Here is a 22,095-nt window from a genome sequence, read left to right as displayed (position 1 = left end):
ACCTTATTGTTACCATTTCTACAGAGTACATGAATTAAGTACCACCCTGTTCATGTAAAGCCACATTTCCATATTGCCTGGACAATGGTTTTTTCAAATTCTAATGTCATTACATAGGTTCATGTTATTACGTAGGTTTATGTTATTACAAAGGTTATTATGATAATTTCTGCAGACTTGATTAATTAAAGTGCAAAAGCTACGTAACATGATTTACTACATGGGGAAAACAACTCCTGCCATTCAGAGACCAGGTTTAGTGTGTTTTATGATTTTAAAAAAAGAACAATATAAAAGTTTGCAAAGAGAGTGTTTTGAAAATGTCCACTGTCTGGGCTACATAACATCAGCTAGTGCAAAGCTCCTCTGGGCACCAGGATTAAACAGGAATACACACGGAGAGCAGTGGGATTTTCCTTTCTCTTCCTGATCTTGAAAAAATGCGAGTTCAATGCCACATCTATCATGGGTATGACTGGTAGCGCTCCACTGTAGTGATTGATGCCCTGAGGTCTTGGGATCATCAGGTGATATGTGTGATGGGTTTGACAGCTGGAGGACGGTAGCCATTATATGTCAGCACTCAAAGGAGGTCTGCGGGTTAAGGACTACAGATGGGAGTTTGAGACTTGGGAGTTGTAGTCTCCTGAGTATGTTTGAGGTGTGCACGTGTGCATTTGTTATGTGGAGCAGTCCGGAGGCTGGTTTTGTGTCTGGTGTCCGTGGATACCCAGTTGCTAGGCAAAGTTAAGCCCCTGACCAGTGACCCCTCCCAACCCCCAGCTCAGCAGCTGGCTCAGAGTCAGTGTGAGTCAGCAAAGTCTCACACACACACACACACACACACACCCAAAGGCCCCCGCACACCCACACCACACCCAAACACCCACTGCAAACCCACGACCACCCATCCAAGCACTTGTGAGCACAAATCGTCACTTAAATGTCACAACTACTTTTTTATTTGGACTAAAGCATTGATTTATTGTATGTCATTACTGGATAAACTCTGGGACTTAACCCCTCAGGGTTGAACTACATGTTTGAGTTGTACTTGAGCGCCTACTGAGAAAGATGCACTGAGAAGGAATTACATATTCAACACAGTGTGGACGACGCACAGCAGTTTCAGTGGCCACTGTGTGAGTGGGTGTGTGGGTGTGTGGGTGAGTGGGTGTGTGGGTGAGTGGGTGTGTGGGTGTGTGGGTGAGTGGGTGTGTGGGTGTGTGGGTGAGTGGGTGTGTGGGTGTGTGGGTATGTGGGTGAGTGGGTGTGTGGGTGAGTGGGTGTGTGGGTGAGTGGGTGTGTGGGTGAGTGGGTGTGTGGGTGAGTGGGTGTGTGGGTGTGTGGGTGTGTGGGTGGGTGAGTGGGTGTGTGGGTGAGTGGGTGTGTGGGTGAGTGGGTGTGTGGGTGGGTGAGTGGGTGTGTGGGTGAGTGGGTGTGTGGGTGTGTGGGTGTGTGGGTGAGTGGGTGTGTGGGTGAGTGGGTGTGTGGGAGGGTGAGTGGGTGTGTGGGTGAGTGGGTGTGTGGGTGGGTGAGTGGGTGTGTGGGTGAGTGGGTGTGTGGGTGAGTGGGTGTGTGGGTGGGTGAGTGTGTGTGTGGGTGTGTGGGTGAGTGGGTGTGTGGGTGAGTGGGTGTGTGGGTGGGTGAGTGGGTGTGTGGGTGTGTGGGTGAGTGGGTGAGTGGGTGTGTGGGTGAGTGGGTGTGTGGGTGTGTGGGTGAGTGGGTGTGTGGGTGTGTGGGTGTGTGGGTGAGTGGGTGTGTGGGTGAGTGGGTGTGTGGGTGTGTGGGTGAGTGGGTGTGTGGGTGTGTGGGTGTGTGCATATGCAAAAAGTGCCCTAGTTGTGTTGTTGGAGAGACAATAGTTGTTCGGCTATTTTGTTTTTCTATGGTTCAGTGTAGTGTTGTTTTGTATCTATTGGAAGTGGAGACCAATAAACCCTATTGAACACATTTCCCAATCTGATGATAGAAGAGAAATAACGAGGTCTAACGGCCTCGTCATTTCCAAACTGCATTTAAACTTTCCAATTATCTCAGTGACGTCTTCTGTTCATTTGCTGGTGACCTAAATAAGCAAAAAAAGAAAAACAAACCATTTTAAATGACGCGAAAGTCTCCACCATTTGGCAGTGAGAGTCAGAAATCTACTCTGTACTCTCTGGCCAGTACAGTCCTGTGACTGTCAAAAGCCCCACCCTGCCACAACAGCCGCTCTATTCAGACCAATCATCCTTGTATTTAAAGGGGGATTGACGGTGGCTGGAGTGGGGGACTTCCATCGTGTCTCTGGGTCTTGGGAGCGCTGAGCTAACCGTGCGCAGAGTTAAACACAAATCAATGGCAACCCACAGAGAGATTTTCTCTCGGCTGATTGGCACCAATGTGGTTCTCATTGTTGGTCGCTTCCATCATTTGAGCCTTCACAAAGAGACTAGGTGCAGAAACCCGCACACCCAGACACACGCACACACACACACACACACACACACACACACACACACACACACACACACACACACACACACACACACACACACACACGCACGCACACACACATTACACACACACACACATCACACACACATCACACACACATATCACACACACATATCACACACACACGCACATCACACACACACACATCCCAGTAGACCGCTGTGTGCTATTATTTTGGGTTCAAGGTCTTGTGAAAGGACAGACTTCCAGAGGGAAGGACTCATGTATTGATGATGTTTAAAGTTTTCTAAAGCTGGAATCCTTCATGGTGAAACAGACACTTCTGTTAGAGATATTACAACAACAAAGAAGTTAGTGCAAACAACAAACACAGAGTTTTCCCCTCTGACATCATCGCACGTGTGATAGAAGAGTCCAATATGTACAGATTGTTGTTTTACCACGCTGCATAATAAAACAATAACCAATATGTACAGATTGTTGTTTTACCATGCTGCACGACGCTCCTCAGCTCTGCAACTAAAACAATAACCAATATGTACAGATTGTTGTTTTACCATGCTGCATAATAAAACAATAACCAATATGTACAGATTGTTGTTTTACCACGCTGCAGGTTTAAAACAATAACAGCGGTGGGCCATTGGCCCTACTGCAGATTCCACCTTTAAAGATACATCTTTGTCACAGTCACTAACTACATCTGTTTACTCTTTTTGAATGTTATAAAATTAAATAAAGACAGTCGCACACTCTATATTTAAGCAAAAAGGCCAGAGGAGGTGTGGTATATGGCTAATATACCACGACTAAGGACTGTTCATATGCACAACGCAACGCGGAGTACCTGGATACAGCCCTTAGCCGTGGTATATTGGCAATATAACACAAACCCCCGAGGTGCCTTATTGCTATTATAAACTGGTTACCAATGTAATTAGAGCAGTAAAAATACCTGTTTTGTCATACCCGTGGTATACCGTCTCATATACCATGGCTGTCAGCCAATCGGCATTCAGAGCTCAAACTACCCAGTTTATAAATATATTTAAAGAAAAGCACATTTTTTGGTCCATTAAAACAACATCAAATTGATCAGAAATACAGTGTAGATATTTTTAATGTTGTTAACGACCATTGTAGCTGGAAACAGCTGATTTTTTATGGAATATCTACATAGTCATACAGAGGCCCATTATCAGCAACCATCACTCCTGTGTTCCAATGGCACGTTGTATTAGCTAATCCAAGTTTATCCTTTTAAACAAGGCTAACTGATCATTTGAAAACCCTTTTGCAACTACTGTATGTTAGTACAGCTGAAAACTGTTGTTCTGATTAAAGAAGAAATAAAACTGGGCTTTAGACTAGTTGAGTATCTGGAGCATCAGCATTTGTGGGTTCGATTACAGGCTCAAAATGGCAAGAAACAAAGGACTTTCTTCTGAAACTTGTCAGTCTATTCTTGTTCTGAGAAATGAAGGACTTTTCCTAGTGACCCCAAACTTTTGAATGGTAGTGTATATATACATTTATTGGGTAAAACACAGACGTTTCAACATCACTGTGCCTTCCTCAATAAGTGTTTACGCCGAAACGTTGGTCCTTCTTCTAACACCACCTGGTATAGAGGTTCTGGATGGCAGGGAGCTCAGCCTCCGTGATGTTCGGGGCCGTACGTACTACCCTCTGTAGCGCCTTGTGGTCGTCTGCCAAGCAGTTGACATTTCAAGCAGTGATGCAGCCAGTCAAGATGCTGTCAATAGTATAGCCATTCGTCATGTATCATAACAAACATTTCTCTCTCTCTCCCTCTCTCTCTCTGTCAGGACGGGCGAAGAGGTGGTGACCGAGGAGAAGCACCTGCATATGGGCTCCATGACCATGCCAGCCCCCCCGCAGCTTGCTTGCGAGCCGGGCTTTGCCGTGCGCTCCCAGTCACTACACTCTGTGGGCATTAACGGTGGTGGGGAGGAGGAGGTGGGCAGCCCTACCTCCCGTAAGCAGCCCCCACCCAAACCCAGGAGGGACCCGGCTACCAAGCTGAGCATTTCCTCTGAGACAGTGGAACACAGCCCCACCTTGGTCTGCAGGGGCTGCAGGGCCAATCCGGATGGTAAGTGTTGAACAACGAGACTAGATACGCAAACATAGCCTGTAACTCAAGTAGCTAGGGGTAGATAGGCCTACTAAACAGCTATGAGAAATGCTACTTAATGCACAACTACGCAAACAAACAAGACCATTATGCAACAACCAACAATCACAGGAAAATACTACACAACTACAACAAATAATGATGCGTACCACACAGCTAAGAAAACAAACAACACAGCTAAATAATGCTGTGCACCACACAGCTAAGAAAACAAACTACACGACAACACAAAACTACGCCAACATTCTATTCAACTACAGAAAAAAACGACCCAATATGCACCGGGTGGTGTACACTGAGTGAACAAAACATCATGAACACCTCCTCTTTCCATGACATAGTCTGACCACGTGAAAGCTATGATCCCTTATTGATGTTATTTGTTAAAACCACTTCAATCAGTATAGATGAAGAGTAGGATTGTGTATGTGTGACATTCAGAGGGTGAATGGGCAAGACAAAATATTTAAGTGCCTTTGAGCGGGGTATGGTAGTAGGTGCCAGGCGCACCGGTTTGTGTCAAGAACTGCAACGCTGCTGGGTTATTCACACTCAACAGTTTACTGTGTATCAAGAATGGTCTACCACCCAAAGGACATTACTTAATTGTGGGAGGCATTAGAGTCAACATGGGCCAGCATCCCTGTGGAATGCTTTTGACACCTTGTAGAATCCATGCAGTCTCTAAGGGCTAAGCTGTAAACACATGAAACGTCAGCAGCAGTGAGATTGAATGAGCCGTGCAGCCAGAGTCCAGTGTACATGAGGTTGAGTCCAGTGTACATGAGGTTGAGTCCAGTGTACATGAGGTTGAGTCCAGTGTACATGAGGTTGAGTCCAGTGTACATGAGGTTGAGTCCAGTGTACATGACGTTGAGTCCAGTGTACATGAGGTTGAGTCCAGTGTACATGAGGTTGAGTCCAGTGTACATGAGGTTGAGTCCAGTGTACATGAGGTTGAGTGCAGTGTACATGAGGTTGAGTCCAGTGTACATGAGGTTGAGTCCAGTGTGCATGAGGTTGAGTCCAGTGTACATGAGGTTGAGTCCAGTGTACATGAGGTTGAGTCCAGTGTACATGAGGTTGAGTCCAGTGTACATGAGGTTGAGTCCAGTGTACATGAGGTTGAGTCCAGTGTACATGAGGTTGAGTCCAGTGTACATGAGGTTGAGTCCAGTGTACATGAGGTTGAGTCCAGTGTACATGAGGTTGAGTCCAGTGTACATGACGTTGAGTCCAGTGTACATGAGGTTGAGTGCAGTGTACATGAGGTTGAGTCCAGTGTACATGAGGTTGAGTCCAGTGTACATGAGGTTGAGTCCAGTGTACATGAGGTTGAGTCCAGTGTACATGAGGTTGAGTCCAGTGTACATGAGGTTGAGTCCAGTGTACATGAGGTTGAGTCCAGCCATGTGGATGAACAAATCAAACATGGTCTTCTAGTGAGTGTGGCTCTGCTCAGGTCATTCAAACCCACTGCTCCTGATGGCCATGAATGATGTTTATGTATGCCTACATTTATTTTCAGCCCAGGTGGCCAATGTTTGTTACAATCATTGGATGTTTGATGTGTGTAGACTTTTATTTCATCATAGGGAGTCCTTTAGGGCCATGGGGCTGCCTTCAGGGCCATGGGGCTGCCTTCAGGGCCATAGGGCTGCCATTAGGGCCCTGGGGCTGCCTTTAGGGCCATGGGCTGCCAGTAGCAGTGCATAGGTCAAATCACTGGGGAAGCCAGTGAGTTGTGATAATTGCGTTGTTTACTCTATAGCCTGTTAGTTCATACGCCTTGACACTGTGATATATACGGTGCCTTCGGAAAGTATTCAGACCCCTTGAATTTTTCCACATTTTGTTAGGCTACGGCCTTACTCAAAAAGGTATTCAATTGTTTATTTCCCTCATCAATCCACACACAATACCCCATAATGACATCATAATACCCCATAATGACATCACAATACCCCATAATGACAAAGCAAAAACACTTGCAAATGTAAAAAAACAAGACAATAATGAAATAGCACATTTACATAAGTATTCAGACCCTTTACTCATACTTTGTTGAAGCACCTTTGGCAGCAATTACAGCCTTGAGTCTTCTTGGGTATGACATTACAAGCTTGGCACACCTGTATTTGGGGAGTTTCTCCCATTCCTCTCTGCAGATCCTCTCAAGCTCTGTCAGGTTGGATGAGGAGTGTTGCTGCACAGCTATTTTCAGGTATCTCCAGAGATGTTAGATCGGGTTCAAGTCAAGGCTCTGGCTGGGCCACTCAAGGACATTCAGAGACTTGGCCCAAAGTCATGTCTTGGCCGTGTGCTTAGGGTCGTTGTCCTTTTGGAAGGTGAACCTTCGCCCCAGTCTGAGGTCTTAAGCGCTCTGGAGCAGGTTTTCATCAAGGATCTCTCTGTACTTTCCTCCGTTCATCTTGGCCACTGAAAAACACCCCCACAGCATGATGCTGCCGCCACCATTTTAAATGTATTTAAATGTATTTAACCTTTATTTAACTAGGCAAGTCAGTTAAGAATACATTCTTATTTACAACGACGGCATAGGAACAGTGGGCTAGCTGCCTTGTTCAGGGGCAGAACGACAGATTTTGACCTCGTAAGCTTGGGGATTCAATCTAGCAACCTTTCGGTGACTGGCCCAACACTCTAACTACTAGGCTACCATGCTTCACCATAGGGATAGTGCCAGGTTTCCTCCAGATGCGACGCATTCAGGCCAAAGGGTTCAATCTCCCTGACCAAGGCCCTTCTCCCCTGATTGCTCTGTTTGGCTGGGCGGCCGCTCTAGGGAGACTCTTGGTGGTTCCAAACTTCTTCCATTTAAGAATGATGGAGGCCACTGTGTTCTTGTGGACCTTCAATGCTGCAGAAATGTTTTGGTACCCTTCCACAGATCTGTGCCTCGACACAATCCTGTCTCGGAACTCTATGAACAATTCCTTCGACTTCATGGCTTGGTTTTGGCTCCGACATGCACTGTCAACTGTGGGACCTTATATAGAAAGGTGTGTGTGCCTTTCCTAATCATGTCCAATCGATTGACTTTACCACAGGTGGACTTCAATCAAGTTGTAGAAACATCTCAAGGATGATCAATGGAAACAGGATGCACCTGAGCTCAATTCCTAGTCTCAAAGCAAAGGGTCTGAATACTTATTTAAATAAGGCATTTCTGTTTTTTTATTTTAAACATTTGCCCAAATTTCTAACAACCTTTTTTCGCTTTGTCATTATGAGGTATTGTGATGTCATTATGGGGTATTGTGATGTCATTATAGGGTATTGTGTGTTGATTGCTCAGGCTTTGTATTTATTTAATACATTTTAGAATAAGGCTGTAACATAACAAAATGTGGAAAAGTCAAGGGGTCTGAATATTTTCCATAGGCACTGTATGCCTAAGGCCAAGACAATAAGAAGACACAGTGGCAGAATAAATTCAACTACACCTTTGTTTCATCACAAAACCAGAGAGCAACATCTGTCCGGTGAAGTCCACAAAACATATTGCATGTAACAAACAGTTTCATGATCTACTTGTGTGCAAGTAGAAAAAACATGTTAACTCACCCTACATGTAGAGAAATGCCAATGCCATCCTCCTCTCTTTCATGTTGGTGAAACGGTCTATCACTCTGTCATACTGTACACGCTTTTAGTTTTTGTTGTCCTAGGCTACCTGGCTAAAATGCTTGCTCGCTAGCCTAACTTCCTTCCATGGGCAATGTTAGCTAGTTAACATTAGCCTTCTACATCTAGCTACATGTTGAACTTCCATCCTCTCAGTCCAGGGGCACAATTTATGAATTTATGGTTGGATCAGAATTGTCGTTATAGTCATTGGCCAGTACGGAGAATTAAGTAAAACCAGAAGGCCAAATCCCTATCTGTATCCATGGCTAATTTAGGAAAGGGAATTTTTTTTTTGCTAGCCAGACATGGGAGGACAACAACCCAATAATTCAAGTTGTTTCTGTCAATCACGTATTTCTATCGATGCGATGTAATAGGAGTGAAGCCAAATCCAAACTGGCTTCCCTTGACACTTTTTTTTATGGTGCGCCAGGACCAATCACAGTTGAGCTCACTCAGTTTAGCTCAACGATGATTGGCTATTAATTTTTTATATTTTTTATATCAAAGGAGGCCAAATGCTCTCTGGCTTCCGTTGCCTTCAATGCTACAGGCGGCAACAATGTCATACTCTTTATGACCAGACAGCATCAGATAGATGGCATTCAGAGACAGAGGGGCGCTGTTTTTCTCTCTCTAATGCTTTCTCCAGTGAGATACATTCATCCTCTTGCGAATTTAAGGAAAATTATGAAACACAGAGAGAAAGAAAACGTTTTTCTTGCTACATTTTTGGTGAAGCCTGTCTTCCCTTGGCATCCATGAATACACGCCTGGGGGGCTGCCTGCAAACATGGGACTGCTGGTTAGCAAGATTTAATTTGGGCCTTCTCCTCTCCACATGGACATGTCGCAGTTCTAGTATCTGTGTTCTACAGTATCTGAATTCTGCGCTCTACAGTATCTGCATTCTACAGAATCTGCGTTCTGCGTTCTGCAGTATCTGCGTTCTGCAGTATCTGCGTTCTGCAGTATCTGCGTTCTGCAGCATCTGCGTTCTACAGCATCTGCGTTCTACAGCATCTGCGTTCTACAGCATCTGCATTCTACAGTATCTGCGTTCTACAGTATCTGCATTCTACAGTATCTGCGTTCTACAGTATCTGCGTTCTACAGTATCTGCATTCTACAGTATCTGCATTCTACAGCGTCTGCGTTCTACAGCGTCTGCGTTCTACAGCGTCTGCGTTCTACAGCATCTGCGTTCTACAGTATCTGCGTTCTACAGTATCTGCGTTCTACAGCATCTGCGTTCTACAGCATCTGCGTTCTACAGTATCTGCGTTCTACAGTATCTGCTCATCTGTTTTCTTCTTAAAGCTTTTTAAAAGCCCGCAAAGACCTTGTTTACATATGGCAAAGGAATTTGCGGTCACATCTGAAGAGATCAGGGTCGGTTTCCTGATAGTTTAGGCTTATGTGTGTTTTAACATGATGCATCTTTCCTACAAACGTAAAATAAGTTTCCCAAAAACACAACGCAGAGATTACGGTTGCTAAGTGCGTTGTTGGAGCATGTGTCGACACTGATAGGATCTAAAGAAAGGAAGCGCTGCTCTCGGATCAGTTTTCTCCATTCAAATCTTTCCTTAAACATTATAATTATTTCACAATACTGACAACAGATCAGCCCCTAGAGAGATATTCTCACATATTGAGGCGGCTTATTCTAATGCTTACCCAATAAAAAATGCACTAATACACCAATTTGGCACATCATTGCACACGTTGTCACACATCATGAAATATGTTGAGACAAATTACAGACAGTAGCCTACAAGTAGCTAAATAAACCTCAATTGATTGAACATGAAATGTATTTCAATATGATTGAAATAGGCCTATAGCTTACTGTTTATATTTGAATGCAGAGTCATCTCAGTTTTCATTTGAAGTTATCAATTTTTTTTTCTCCATACGTCCCTTGTTAGTATTAAATTGCAAAGACATTCGCAACTTTGTATTTGACTGTCGACTTTGTTCTGATGTTATCGCAGTCACATAGACATGTTTAGCGGAGATCTTCTGTGTATGAAGTGGACAAAAAAAGCATCTGACGATGCATTTAGCTGTTCTACTGGTCTGAGCCAACCGTTTAGATTACGAGCGTTTTCATGTGCAACTTTAATAGCTATGGTTATTTGGGAAAAAGCTCTGAGATTTAACGATGCTCCTACGAAGGTTCTAACGATGAACTTAAGCCTTAAAATGCTCTTGGGGAAACTGGGCCCTGATCTTCATGTCCTGGTGTGAGCTGTTTAGTTTAGCCTTTATCCTCATCACGTAGATGAAAGTAATGTTCTCTGAAAAGTGTAAGAGGACACTGCCAACTGTTACATGTTAACCTGCATTTACTAATAACAGTGGATCTCAAATGAAAACAGAGGAATGAAACGAATGATGGGAGTGGGACACATTGGAAAATGAGATGGTGATAGAAAATGTAAGTAGAAAGTGTAGAGACATTTGACCATCTCTGATCAGATATGATTTGTTTTTACTTTATTCAAATCAAATGTTATTGGTCACATATACATATATTTTGCATATTTAACATATATTTATTTATTTTATATTTATTTATATGTTGCTGTGAGCGTAGCGAAATGCTTGTAATGCTGTAAAAGCAGTAGTGTGGCCTTGCGGTTACTGGTTAGGGATGTAAACTAACGGAGCATAAGCACCTAACTATAAACTCAATCGCTGTGCAGCAGTACAAATATACGCCTATATCATGTAGCATGTAAACAACAAGATACTTTGACAAAACAGAAACCACCTGCTGATCAAGGAAACAACAAGTGCTGCAAAATGATCAAGAAATGAACAGGCTATTGAAGTAATATAATATAGTTTTAAGGGGCTGTGAGAGACTTAAGGGTGAATATACAGTCGCATTTGATCGCGTTGCAGTTTGACGCGTATGCCATTGTGACGGTTGGTTAGAGAGTTGTCCTGACTGCCTCAGATTGGAGGGGATCCCTGTGTGCACACAGTTCTTCCCCCGCGCCACAGCAACCATCCCACAGAAACAAGACCCCCCCCGTAGCCCGACCAATCAGAACGACAGCAGGCAGCGTGTGCCAATGAGGCGGCGGCAACGGGTGGAGCTCTAAGGCGTCCAGGCCAATCGCTGTCTGAGTGTGGGGGTGTCCCTCACCGAGGGGAGGGTTGTTACGTGAGCCAGATCGGGTTCTGAGCAGAGCAAGGGGAGGGACCAGTCAGAGGCAGAATTCATTCAGGAGGAGCGACTGACCTAGATTCCATTTCCCCCAGGATAGAGAGAGGGTGTGGGTAAACACATCCACTACGGGGGAAGGGGGAGAGAGAGCCGGAGAAGGGAGGCGGGGGAAGGATGAATTCATCATCAGTGCATGAAACAGATCTCAAGATCCACCATGCAACCCAGTTAGCATCATGATAGTAATAATAACTAGCCATCCGAGTACAGAGACACAAATTACACTGAGACATCTGTACACACATTGGACCACAGCTTGCTGAGCTCAAATCTCCTATCGTCACCTCAGGTTGAGATGTCTAAAAAGAGTCTCCCCTTATCGCCTCATTATCCGGTAGAGATGCATGGATTGGTGCTGTGTTATAAAGCCCTGTTGCATTGACAAACAGTGAATGTGCAGCCTGTGTTTTGGTCTTGTTTGCCTGTATGTGTGTGTATAGTGGAATGTGAGTATGTAGTGGTTGGATTAAGGTTGAGGGTATATTTGAAATATATGAAAGGGATAAAGTGTGTGTGTGTGTGTGTCATAGAGAGGAGCCCCTGGGAATGTTTCTGTATGTAGTCATGTATCAAATATATCTGACTTAATGAATGTCGTTCAGCTACTGTGACCTAATGCCATGTAACATGTAGTAATACAACCATGAGGTTTATGCTGATTGGCTGAACGTTTTTGTTTTCTGTTCCTTCAGCGCCACAAGGCTGCGGAGAAGACTGCAAGAGGATCCCTCCGCCCAAACCCAGGAGGAACCCCAAAACCCAGCTGAGCACCTCCTTCGATGATTCCTGCATCAGGAAGCACATTGGCTCCAAGAGTCACTCCCCCTCTGCCGAGTGCGAGCGCAACCCCTCTCCGCCGAGCGACGAGAGCCCCAGCCACCACTCCGACTCGGATGAGCCTGTCTACATCGAGATGGGCGCCAGTGTTGGGGGCGGCGGGTACACAGAGGCGCCCAAGAGTGAGGACGAGGAGCTGGGAGAGTCTGTGTACGAGGAGATGAAGTACCCTCTCCTGGATGATATGGACTACTGCTGGGACCCCCCGGGGTGCCGCTCCACCTGCCCCCCCCCGGCGCTCCTGGACCCAGAGCCTCTCCACCGCTGCTCCACCCCGCGTAACATCCCCCTATGCGGCATCCCTGCGCCGTTTCCCAATTTGCTCACCCACCGGCCGCCCCTCCTGGTGTTCCCCCCTGCGCCGGCCCAGTGCTCGCCAAACTCGGACGAGTCCCCGCTCACCCCTCTGGACCCACTGACGAAGCTGCCCATGATGGACAACCCCTGCGCCTACAACAAGTCGCCCACCTCCTCTTCTGAGCCCCCCTTGGCGCACCTCTGCAGGGAGCTGACAGCCACGCCCACGCTGACAGTGTCGGGTCGCTCGTCGGCTCCGCCCCTGCCCTGCACCCTCTACAAGTCCTCAGCCTCCTCAGCCCACGGTTATCAGCGCAGCCAATCAGCCTGCCCCTCCCCCGTCAGCATGGGCCGCTGCATCACGCCGCTTAGCCTGATGCGCACACCGCCCTTCGACGCCCCCATGCCCCTCCCGGGCGGGCTGCCGTGCAGCGCCTCCACCACGCCCCATGGAAAGGGCTCGCCCCCACAGGACTGCATAGCTGGGGGCAGGCTGCATGGGTCGATGCAGAACGTATCCACGGGACGCTCACGCACACCGACCAGCCCCCTGGACGAGCTGACCAACCTGTTCACCGCCGGCCGGAACATGATGAAGAAGAACACCGGCGGGAGAAAGTCCAAGGAGCCTGGGGAGAGTGAGTGTCAATCAATCATTCAGTCAATCAATCATTCAGTCAATACATCACACCATCTATTCGTTACTATAGTTACAGAATCAGTCAATAGCTACATAGAGGTGGAGCAACAAAATAGTTACTCCAGTCTGTGTATCCAGTCTGATCCAATATGATATATATAACCCACACAGTGTAACATTGACACATTGACTCACAAAAAAAAAACAGCAATGTTTATTTTAATTTTAATGAAATGAGTTGTTAGTGGTCTCATCCACGTCGTATCAACGTAACCTCCTTTTCATCTGGTAAAACAACTTCCAATCCCTCTAAAGTAGGAGATGCTGCTGATAGCAGGATTGCAGGCTATGCCATGGGTGTTTTGTGGCTATTTTCAAGCATTTCCTCCATGAGCCTGTTTAATCTAGGCCCACCGAATGTAGATTGATACAGATCATATGATTTAATCTGGCAGGATTAGAGAGTAGAGCGGCCGGCATTAGGACCTCTCAAACCCCGCAGTGGCATTAAGCCACCACACAGCATTACTGATAAATATGTAAACATCATGTTTAAACACAGGAAGCCAATGTGTCCAGTCCGGGGACCCAGACAAAATGACATTAATGGTGAATTCAGATAGGTTCCCAACACCAGAGATGAACACTATATAACTTCAGAAACATTTTTGTTCCCCCATCCTATGAGCTGTATTTTCAATCATGAATTCATGTTTCATTTGTATGCGTAATTCTGACATTACTTTTCTCCCCGAATGAACGATCTCTATTGAGACATGGCCTGAAACTTTAATGGGCCTCTAATGCGAAGGAATAAAACATGAATTTGTGTTTAAAACCACGTATTTACACGTTTGTGTTTTGGAGAGAGATCTAACATACTATAGCAACTAACTTCATTCGGGGAATTCCCAACAGTTGTGTGCATTTGAATCAATTTAGTTCAAAAAGAACTGAGCATGTGTCAATCAATCTGCACTTAACTCCCAGAGCTTCATAGCAACCATCAACTCCAAACCAGTCATAGCAACAGAAGAAGGAGCCTCTGTTATTTCCCTCCCTGTGAGGAAGTGGGCCAATCGTAGTGCAGGTCACGCCCAGCTTCCAACTGATCATTTGCAGGCAGTGGGCTCCTGAGAGACAGCCAAGACTTTTACACCTGATCAAAGAGTTATATTCCTCTGTTGGCCCAATCAGCTAGTAGAGATTTAACCAATCAGGGAAACATCTTCACAGTCACCAATCAGAAGAGAGAAAGAACAGTTGCTGACCTCTATGACAGTTGCTGACTTCCTGGAATTATACCACAATCTTCTCTTAACTGTTGGACATCTTAATGGTTGTGGCAAATGTTTGCATCTGGCATTTTCAGTGTATTTCTTTGGCTTGTGGACAAATGTATGCCTATGTAGTAATGTCTTATTGATGCATGGTTCTGATTTGTCCTTTAGCCCCGGGATATGGCTCATAAACCATGTTCACTCACACTATGTAGCGACGGGGGCAATGGTGTGAAGACTACAGTTTTTTTTCTTATTTGTTTCTATTGTTGCACCTGCGTCCAGCCAGCCTATTGGGGCTTACGTAATGGCAGGTCCGCTGAGCAACGTTCTATGATTGATCACGTACAGGCGTCCTCTTGCTATCAGGGAGGATAGACGATAGAAACACAGCTAACTAGCATGACCCACTTTTCCTCTGGTTCGTCACCTCTATGAGACGTAACAACAAGCACGCACTGGTGACACGCAAGCCTTGTGATATGGGACTTCTGGGAAAGCAGTAATGCACCATAGCGCTCTGCTGGGAATCAACTATGCATGTTCATTTTTTATTTATTTTTTTGTTGCAGAGATTGACCAATGTCTTTTATGGAAGGCAGATGTTAGTCTGTTGAGGGCTGTTGCCTTTTGGTTGTCAAACCGTCGAGGAACGCTCTCTCCTTTACAAATCTGGACAGAAGAACATTGTTACCCATAGCAATGTTGTGAATGAGGGATCTAAACGAGAGAGAACATTACAATCATCATATAGGCTTACTTTCACCAAATTCGACAGATTAAGGGTTGCACACATCGCACCGAATGTGGATTGTTTAAAGATCGTCTGCCGATTGTTATGCGAACTGTGTTAAAGGGACATTAATAAAATGTTCAATTTCATATCATCAATTTCCCCTCTAAACTGTGCGTGTGCTCACCTCCTCCACGATTGCCGCGCAGTAGACAAGAGATTGAACTTCACTTGAGTTCGCCCCATTAGTTTGCACTTTATAGAATCAACATATCACACCCTTTTCATTGCAACAAAACCAAAACAAATCTAACTTTGCAAGATTGAGTCTGTGATTTTGTTGTAGGCAGAGCCAGAGCGCAACGGAGTAGAATTCTATTGGTGGAGATAGCCCACGAGCGGCGGTTCAATTACCCACGAATGAATGAGCTGCGCATGAATGAGCTCGCATAGTTAGCGAGTTATTAGCCCAGTTAGATATACCGCTTCCCACAAGAGCACAAAACGTCTAGGCTTATGTCTTAATTAAAGGGGCAGTGCTATTTTGTAAAGTGGTTTCTTGCATCATACAACACAATACAATTTACAGTCACCTATTTGGCCCATGATGTTACAGACCAAGGCAAAAATAATTAATTAATTTCAAGCCCTTCATAATGTAAAAATGTCATTAAAAGTCTCATGCAATGTAGGTCTGCATTAAACACCACACATATGCCACTGAAGGCTATATCATAGAAATCACAATCTACAATCTTGTATGGGATTTGCTCCATTGGTTTTTGTTGGTATAGGCCTGCATTATGCTCAAATAACCACAATAGTCTATTGGCTACTATCCAAAACTGTAAGGGTACAGCCTCAATGTCCACTGTGTTCATTGTTCCCTCTATCAGCATGTTAAATGTGCAACCAGAGGGGGAAAAAAACTCTTGACCACCTTTACTCCACACACAGAGATGTGTACAAAGCTCTCCTTCGCCCCTCCATTTTGCAAATCTGACCATAATTCTATCCTCCTGATTCCTGCTGGGAAGCAAACATTAAAGCAGGAAGCACCAGTGACTAGATTAATACACAAGTGGTCAGATGAAGCAGATGCTAAGCTACAGGACTGTTTTGCTAGAACAGACTGGAATATGTTCTGGGATTCTAATGGCATTGAGGACTACACCACATCAGTCATTGTCTTCATCAGTAAGTGCATTGACAACGTCGTCCCCACAGTGACCGTACGTACATACCCCAACCAGAAGCCATGGATTACTGGCAACATCCGCACTGAGCTAAAGGCTAGAGCTGCCGCTTTCAAGGAGCGGAACTATAAATCCCGCAATGCCCTCCGAAGAACCATCAAACAGGCAAAGCATCAATACAGGACTAAGATCGAATCCCACTACACTGGCTCTGACGCTCGTTGGACATGGCAGGGCTTGCAAACCATTACAGACTACAAAGGGAAGCACAGCCGAGAGCTGCCCAGTGACACCAGCCTACCAGACGAGCTAAACTACTTATATGCTCCCTTTGAGGCAAATAACACTGAAACATGCATGAGAGCAGCTGTTCCGGAAGACTGTGTGAACATCTCCGCAGCCGATGTGAGTAAGACCTTTAAACAGTTCAACATTCACAAGGCCGCAGGGCCAGACGGATTACCAGGACGTGTACTGCGAGCATGCGCTGACCAACTGGCAAGTGTCTTAATGGACATTTTTAACCTCTCCCTGTCCGAGTCTGTAATACCAACATGTTTTAAGCAGACCACCATAGTGCCTGTTCCGCAGAACACTAAGGTAACCTGCCTAAATGACAACCGACCCGTAGCACTCACGTCTGTAGCCATGAAGTGCTTTGAAAGGCTGGTCATGGCTCACATCAACACCATTATCCCAGAAACCCTAGACCCACTCCAATTTGCATACCGCCCCAAAAGATCCACAGATGATGCAATCTCTATTGCACTCCACACTACCCTTTCCCACCTGGACAAAAGGAACACCTATGTGAGAATGCTGTTCATTGACTACAGCTCAGAGTTCAACACCATAGTGCCCTCAAAGCTCACCAATAAGCTAAGGACACTAGGACTAGACACCTCCCTCTGCAACTGGATCCTGGACTTCCTGATGGGCCGCCCCCAGGGGGTATGGGTAGGTAACAACACAACCGCCACGCTGATCCTCAACACAGGGGCCCCTCATGGGTGCTTGCTCAGTCCCCTCCACTGCAGTGGAGCAGGTTGAGAGCTTCAAGTTCCCTGGTGTCCACATCACCAACAAACTAACATGGTCCAAGCACGCCAAGACAGTCGTGAAGAGGGCACGACAAAACCTATTTCCCCTCAGGAGACTGAAAAGATTTGTCATGGGTCCTCAGATCCTCAAAAGGTTCTACAACTGCACCATCGAGAGCATCATGACTGGTTGCATCACTGCTAGGTATGGCAACTGCTCTGTCATCCGACCGCAAGGCACTACAGAGGGTAGTGCATACAGTCCAGTTCATCACTGGGGCCAAGCTTCCTGCTATCCAGGACCTCTATACCAGGCAGTGTCAGAAGGCCCTAAAAATTGTCAAAGACTCCAGCCACCCTAGTCATAGACTGTTCTCTCTGCTACTGCACGGCAAGCGGTAGAGCGCCGCCAAGTCTAGGTCCAAAAGGCTTCTAAACAGCTTCTACCCCAAAGCCATAAGACTCATGAACACCTAATCAAACCTGTTGGGTTTGGAGCTGGAGATGATGAGCTGAAGATGATGAATATGAAGTAAAAAAAAATTGAAATGTCCCTTTTTAAAGTACTTTCAGCCAGCAAATGCTATTGGTGTGTCTGAGCCCTAACACAGAGAGAAGAAATTGAAATAAGAAAGTATTCAAAGTGGTTACTGGGCCTTTACCTACCCATTGATAATAGCATCTATGCAATTCACAGCCTGGATGTCCATGGCAACTGGAACAAACAGCATTATATCCCAGCATACCCATAGTTCATAGCTCTCACAGCGCATGGGTGACACCAAGTGGCCGTATAGCGGTAGTGCAGTATGAATACATAGATATTACAGATGTACTTATATTTTTCATCTTCTTTATGGTATATAGGCTATGTTTACTAGTTATTTTTGTGTGGACATAACTTGGTATTTTACGGTACATTGACTGTTTGTCCTCTGTTACAGCCGAATCCAAGAGTAAGTCTCACAGCGTGTCAAAACGTGATGGCAAGGAGCGGCACAGTCACAAGGAATCCAAACGTGAGAGTAAGGATCGTAGCAAAGAGTATTCATCTCACCTACGCAACACCAAGGACAGGAGCTGTAGCAGCGTGGAGCCGCTGCCCAGGCGATATGGCAAAGACCGGGTTTGTAACAGTGTGGAGCTCTTGCCTATGAAAATGGACAGCAGAGACCGGGGTTGTAACAGTGTGGAGCCCTTGCCTATGAAACAGGACAGCAGAGACCGGGGTTGTAACAGTGTGGAGCCCTTGCCTATGAAACAGGACAGCAGAGACCGGGGTTGTAACAGTGTGGAGCCCTTGCCTATGAAACAGGACAGCAGAGACCGGGGTTGTAACAGTGTGGAGCCCTTGCCTATGAAAGGGACTAGGAAAGACCAATGTTGTAACAGTGTGGAGCCCTTGCCTATGAAAATGGACAGTAAAGGCAGGGGTTGTAAAAGTGTGGAACTCCCGCCTGTCAGACGGGACAGTAAAGACAGAAGTGTCCACGGCATGGAGCCGTTACTACAACTGGACAGGAAAGACTCTCCCCGGAATGGTGTGGAGTCCAGACACGACAGCAAAGACTCTCCCCGGAATGGTGTGGAGTCCAGACACGACAGAAAAGACTCTCCCCGGAATGGTGTGGAGTCCAGACACGACAGCAAAGACTCTCCCCGGAATGGTATGGAGTCCAGACACGACAGCAAAGACTCTCCCCGGAATGGTGTGGATTCCAGACACGACAGCAAAGACTCTCCCCGGAATGGTATGGAGTCCAGACACGACAGCAAAGACTCTCCCCGGAATGGTGTGGAGTCCAGACACGACAGCAAAGACTCTCCCTGGAATGGTGTGGAGTCCAGACACGACAGCAAACACTCTCCCCGGAGTGGTGTGGAGTCCAGACCAGACAGCAAAGAAAGGCTCAGCCACCAGAACCCACCAGAACTTCTACCCAGGCAAGATAGCAAAGACCAAAACAGGAACGGAATTGATTTGAGACATGACAGCAAAGTACGAATGGGTCAGCCACCAGAGCTCCTACCAAGGCAAGATAGCAAAGACCAAACCAGGAATGGAATGGATTCGAGACATGAAAGCAAAGAACAAATGAACCAGCCACCAGAGCTTCTACCCAGGGAAGATAGCAAAGACCAAGTCAGGAACGGAATGGATTCGAGATACGACAGCAAAGAACGAATGGACCAGCCACCAGAGCTCCTACCCAGACAAAAAAGCAAAGATTCACCCAGAAATGGCATTGTGTGCAGACGTAATGGCGAAGACAGAGACAGGGAAAGCTACTGCCTAGAGTCTAGACATGAGGGCAAAGAACAAAGTTACAATGGAATGGAGCCCTTCCCCCCCTTACCACGACAGGAAATCAAAGAGTCAGACAGAAACGGCCTTGAAGCCAGGCGTGACAGCAAGGACAGAAGCTGCAATGGCTCAGAGCTGCCCCCCCGGCGCGATAGCTACGGCAAGAGTGCCAATATGGTAGATCTTAGGTGCGTCAATAAAGACCGGGTTGGTCATAGCTCAGAGGTCTTGCCCAGGCGTGATGTCAGAGATAGGGGGACCTATAGCGTTGAGCAATCAAAAGCACAAGCGAGGAACGGTGTATCAGGGCAACAACAGTCATCGACTGCCACACCAACTCGGCATGGGAGACCTGCTGGCAGTCCGCCAATGGTGTTTGGAAGTGGCAATACAGGTGAGGATAGCCCAAATGAAATTGCAATCCTTCAACACAACCCGACACCATGAAGTGACTGTGGTAAATTATTTACAGACACTAAACATGTCCTCATCAAGCACAATAATCTGCAAAGTTTAGAAAGATGCTATACTGTTGATTGCAATAACATGCCATTTACTGAGAGTTAGTAGTCTATCCATAATAAAAACATTTAAAAAGTGAGCATTCTCTGACTGGGTTGGGTAACTAACATGTATATAACCAAGGTAGTAAGGTTCACAATGGGTAACAACTGGTTGAATCAACATTGTTTCCGTGTAATTTCCTCACAGAAAAAAAATCTATTTGATGACGTTGAATCAACTTGGAAAACTGATTGGATTTGCAAAAAGTTATTAATTTAAGGGAATTTTGTATTTTTTTTTCACCCAACTTTGAACCTTAATCCAATGTTGATTTCCCATTAAATTCATGTTAGTTTACATCTGAATTAAATGTAAATCAAAAATGTGCCCAGTGGGTTATTATTGATATTTGAAGTTATTGGCATAAAATAAACCTGCTGAAGTAAACTATATATTTAAAGCATTTATTTAAGCCTACTAGCTGAAAAAAACAATCCAAACATCAGTTGTGCAAGTGTTTGTTAGTTTGGGCAGGCCGGTTTGTAGAATCTCATTGCTTTGACGGAATATAGGTTTTCAGCAATAGGTAAATTGGCTATTGAAATTGGTAGCTAAGTTAAGATAACTATTCAGCGACCCACTGTCGAAATTAGTTTAAGCAAAGTTGTGAGGACTATGTGTAGCCTTCTGAATGAGCTTGTTAGCTAGCTAGACATTGATAATAGGATATTTCTATAATCAGACTGTGCATACCCTTCACCAGGTGCATGTGCTTTTTGAAACATTGTATAGCCCGAAAAAGGTAGTAGCTTAGGCTACACAACATTAAAGTAAATTTGATTCCAAGCATTATCCTATAGACAAGACAGAAAAACATGGTGAGAGTACAATATTTATTCTGGTCTGAAAAGATGGCAACCGGTATCAATGCATGTGGTGGGTTTGAGATTGTGTTTAGGCTTACAACTGTGTGTTGTTTCACCGTAACGTTTTGTCTTGTTGTATGTAAACCGTTAAAGAGTGAGCTCAATTAATTAATTGAAATGCATTTGTCCCTCTTTGTAGAGCTGAAACCAGCACTTACGAAGTATGGCCACTCCTCCTCTGCCCCAGTTACACCCTCTCCCTTAGGGACCCCACAGAGGCAAGCATCAGAGGCACAGGTAAGTCGATGAGATAGGCCCCTCCTGCAGACCTGGATAAATATAGATTTGTTTTCATTCATTCTTGAGATGTGCTTGATTTACTTTCCCTGGTTTCCCCCACGCGTCCCAGATGCCGTGGAAGTGTGGGGACAGCACCATGCTGGAGCAGATCGAGAGGAAACACTCCCTGTGCGTGGAGATCCGCTCCAGGCAGCAGCCAGACAGGAACACCCCGGACAGGAACCTCTGTAAGCAGGACAGCATGCCTACCCTCCCCATCTGGGGGAAGAGCAGTGGGGCCAAAAAGATCCGGCCTCCCCCCTACCCAACACAAACCACCGTGTTCTGGGACACAGCCATCTGACAATAACCCGCTTGGCCTCACGCCCATCCTCCTTCTGAACTCTGTGGCTTCTGATTGGCCCTCTCCACATCAGAGGTGTCAGGGGCAGCCAATAAGAGCAGGGGGGGGGGGGGGGGGGGGGATCGCTGATGTCAAAGGACAATGGTGGTTACCATAGCAACATTTCTGGTTGTTCAGGTTGTCATTTTTTCTTATCACCAGTGATATTTGATATTTTTCTATTTCGTGTGACTTCGTATGAATA

General features: G+C 45.7%; 1 protein-coding gene across 1 annotated transcript; it reads left to right on the top strand.

The window, feature by feature from the left end:
• The first annotated feature begins 465 nt into the window (after positions 1-465).
• Positions 466-21,953, top strand: LOC116357792 (serine/arginine repetitive matrix protein 2-like). The gene is made up of 7 exons (XM_031806756.1): positions 466-469; positions 694-805; positions 4,290-4,576; positions 12,203-13,282; positions 18,478-20,232; positions 21,408-21,505; positions 21,618-21,953. Exons 1-7 carry the CDS (start codon positions 466-468, stop codon positions 21,849-21,851), a joined length of 3,570 nt encoding a protein of 1,189 aa, XP_031662616.1. The 3' UTR covers positions 21,852-21,953.
• Positions 21,954-22,095: the final 142 nt, after the last annotated feature.

This window comes from Oncorhynchus kisutch, linkage group LG27 (genome assembly GCF_002021735.2).
Source record: "Oncorhynchus kisutch isolate 150728-3 linkage group LG27, Okis_V2, whole genome shotgun sequence".
In the NCBI taxonomy this organism is placed as follows: Eukaryota; Metazoa; Chordata; class Actinopteri; order Salmoniformes; family Salmonidae; genus Oncorhynchus; species Oncorhynchus kisutch.
The sequence above is the reverse complement of the archived record's forward strand: the minus strand, read 5'-3'. Positions and strand labels throughout refer to the sequence as shown.